The 2,590-nt window shown below is 52.9% G+C and overlaps 1 protein-coding gene across 1 annotated transcript; it reads left to right on the top strand.

The window, feature by feature from the left end:
- Positions 1–476: 476 nt before the first annotated feature.
- On the top strand, positions 477–1,516 carry LOC102097623 (olfactory receptor 14J1-like). The gene has a single exon (XM_065047841.1). The coding sequence runs from the start codon at positions 477–479 to the stop codon at positions 1,416–1,418; it is 942 nt and encodes a 313-aa protein (XP_064903913.1). The 3' UTR covers positions 1,419–1,516.
- Positions 1,517–2,590: the final 1,074 nt, after the last annotated feature.

Below are 2,590 nucleotides of genomic sequence, written 5' to 3'. Positions count from 1 at the left end.
ACCTGGAACAAGGTACTCAAAAAAGGTGCTAAAAGTGCTTGCTTTACAGTGTTATAATGTGAGTGGCAGCAGCACAGCCGGGTCAGGAGAAGGTTCCACAGCATGCCCGTCTGCCTTTCTGTCCTTGCTTTATTTTCTGGTAGCACTGCAGTGTCCTTCTCTGTTTCTCCACCTGTCCCTGGTGCTCTTGCTCTCCGGGGTTGGGGTGTGAGTGTGGGCCAGTTTTTGTTATGACACCAACTCAGGGGGTTTTGCCCCAGAGGTGTGTTCATGGAAACCAGATGCCCAAGCTGCATTTTAAACTGTGATAAACTGTTTTTTCTCACTTGGTAGAAAGAGAGAATGAGCTGAAACATCCCTCTGTCGGGGAGGGCGTTTTCCATGATAAACAACATGATATTTTCCCCAGAGAAACCTCCCCTAACTTGTCACTGTCTTTTCCTCCATGCACAGGTCCTCATGCCCACAGGCAGCCAATGTCCAACAGCAGCTCCATCACCCAGTTCCTCCTCCTGCCGTTCACAGACACACGGGAGCTGCAGCTCTTGCACTTCTGGCTCTTCCTGGGCATCTACCTGGCTGCCCTCCTGGGCAACGGCCTCATCATCACCACCATAGCCTGGGACCAGCACCTCCACACCCCCATGTACTTCTTCCTGCTCAACCTCGCCCTCCTCGACCTGGGCTCCATCTCCACCATTGTCCCCAAATCCATCGCCAACTCCCTCTGGGACACCAGGGCCATCTCATACTCAGGATGTGCTCTACAGCTGTTTTCATTTGCATTCTTGATAACAGTAGAGTATTCTATGCTCACCATCATGTCGTACGACCGCTACGTTGCCATCTGCAAACCCCTGCAGTACGGGACCCTCCTGGGCAGCAGAGCTTGTGTCCACATGGCAGCAGCTGCCTGGGCCACTGGGTTTCTCAATGCTCTGCTGCACACGGCCAATACATTTTCACTGCCCCTGTGCAAGGGCAATGCCCTGGGCCAGTTCTTCTGTGAAATCCCCCAGATCCTCAAGCTCTCCTGCTCACACTCCTACCTCAGGGAACTTGGGCTTATTGTGGTCAGTGTCTGTTTAGCATTTGTGTGTTTTGTGTTCATAGTGGTGTCCTATGTGCAGATCTTGAGGGCCGTGCTGAGGATCCCCTCTGAGCAGGGACGGCACAAAGCCTTTTCCACCTGCCTCCCTCACCTGGCCGTGGTCTCCCTGTTTGTCAGCACTGGCATGTTTGCCCACCTGAAACCCTCATCCATTTCCTCCCCGTCCCTGGATCTGGTGGTGTCAGTTCTGTACTCAGTGGTTCCTCCAGCAGTGAACCCCCTCATCTACAGCATGAGGAACAGGGAACTCAAGGAGTCTATAAGGAAAGTGATGACTGTTTGCTTTTCAAAAGCTGTAATGAAGTGACCTCCTGCTTCTGCATGTCACTTGTAATATAACGCATTACTAGTTCAACCTGAGTTCTGTAGCTTTTGTGTGTTTTTATTTGTTTGTTCTTTTTTTCTCTTCGGTGTTTGTTTTTCTTGGTTGTATTAATGCTATCCATAAGCAAAATTATGTCTTCTTATGGCTGTGTCCATATCTACCTGTCTGGAGTGACCCGTTGTCTTTTTCTAAATAAGGAGCTCTACTCTCTGTGTGTATAAATGAAATAAAGGACCCCGCACTGACTTGTTTGCCCAGAATCCTCTCTCTTGGATCTCTGGGGCTGCAGGAGCCATGTCTGTGTGCTGAGGGGGAGTGAGCAGGACCCACCCTGAGCTGGGTCTTCCTCCCACCCTGACCAATGTGAATCTGCGGACTCACCCCATGGCCCTGGGCACCACAGCCCACTTGCTCTGCAGAGCAGCACCGCCAGGTCGGAGCTGTATGGAGCGTGGGAATTGGGGCAGGAACACCTGGCCAGGACAGCATAGCTCGGCTCTCTTGGGAAAGGGCTCTGTGGGGAGACGGGATGTTCCAGGAGAAGAGTGGGGCCAAATGTCTCATGCTGTCCTGGGGAGCCAGTCTGGAGCTGGGTCTGGAGCTGCCTGTGCTGGAGACCCACTCAGCTTGCTGGCTGGATGAACATTCTCACTGTCCTTCATTCCCACTGGTCCCCACTGCTGTGGGACCAGTTCCAGTTCCAGTGTGGCTGCTCTGTGGGCTCGGCTGGGGAGAGGGCAGGGGGGTGGCACAATTCAGGAGGGGGTGGGAGGGCTGAACTGGCAAATGCCCCAGAGAAGAAAATACCAGTGAACGGCTGAAGTGTGTGAGTGTGCAGGGCTGGCACACAGCAGTGTCCTCTCCCAGCCAGGCCTCCTGGGAGAGCCCTGAAGCACCAGCAGAGCAGGGGTGGTGTGTGCCCATGTTCATGGGACAACCTGGGGAAACTGGCCCAGCACAGTCACCACAGACCAGCCCCTCAAAACCACCTTTTCCTGCACTGGCCCTTCACCCCAGCTGAGGGAGATTGTTCATCCCTCAACATAAGGACACTGAATGAGTAAGTCAGAAGCCAATGTTTCCACTGTATGGATGAGATATGAGCATGCATATCATGTACATAAGAAGAACCCGACTCAGTACAACTGAGTACA

The sequence above is a fragment of the Columba livia genome, unplaced genomic scaffold, assembly GCF_036013475.1.
Source record: "Columba livia isolate bColLiv1 breed racing homer unplaced genomic scaffold, bColLiv1.pat.W.v2 Scaffold_135, whole genome shotgun sequence".
NCBI classification, from domain to species: Eukaryota; Metazoa; Chordata; class Aves; order Columbiformes; family Columbidae; genus Columba; species Columba livia.
Note: the sequence above shows the minus strand (reverse complement) of the source record. Positions and strands in the feature narration are given on the sequence as shown.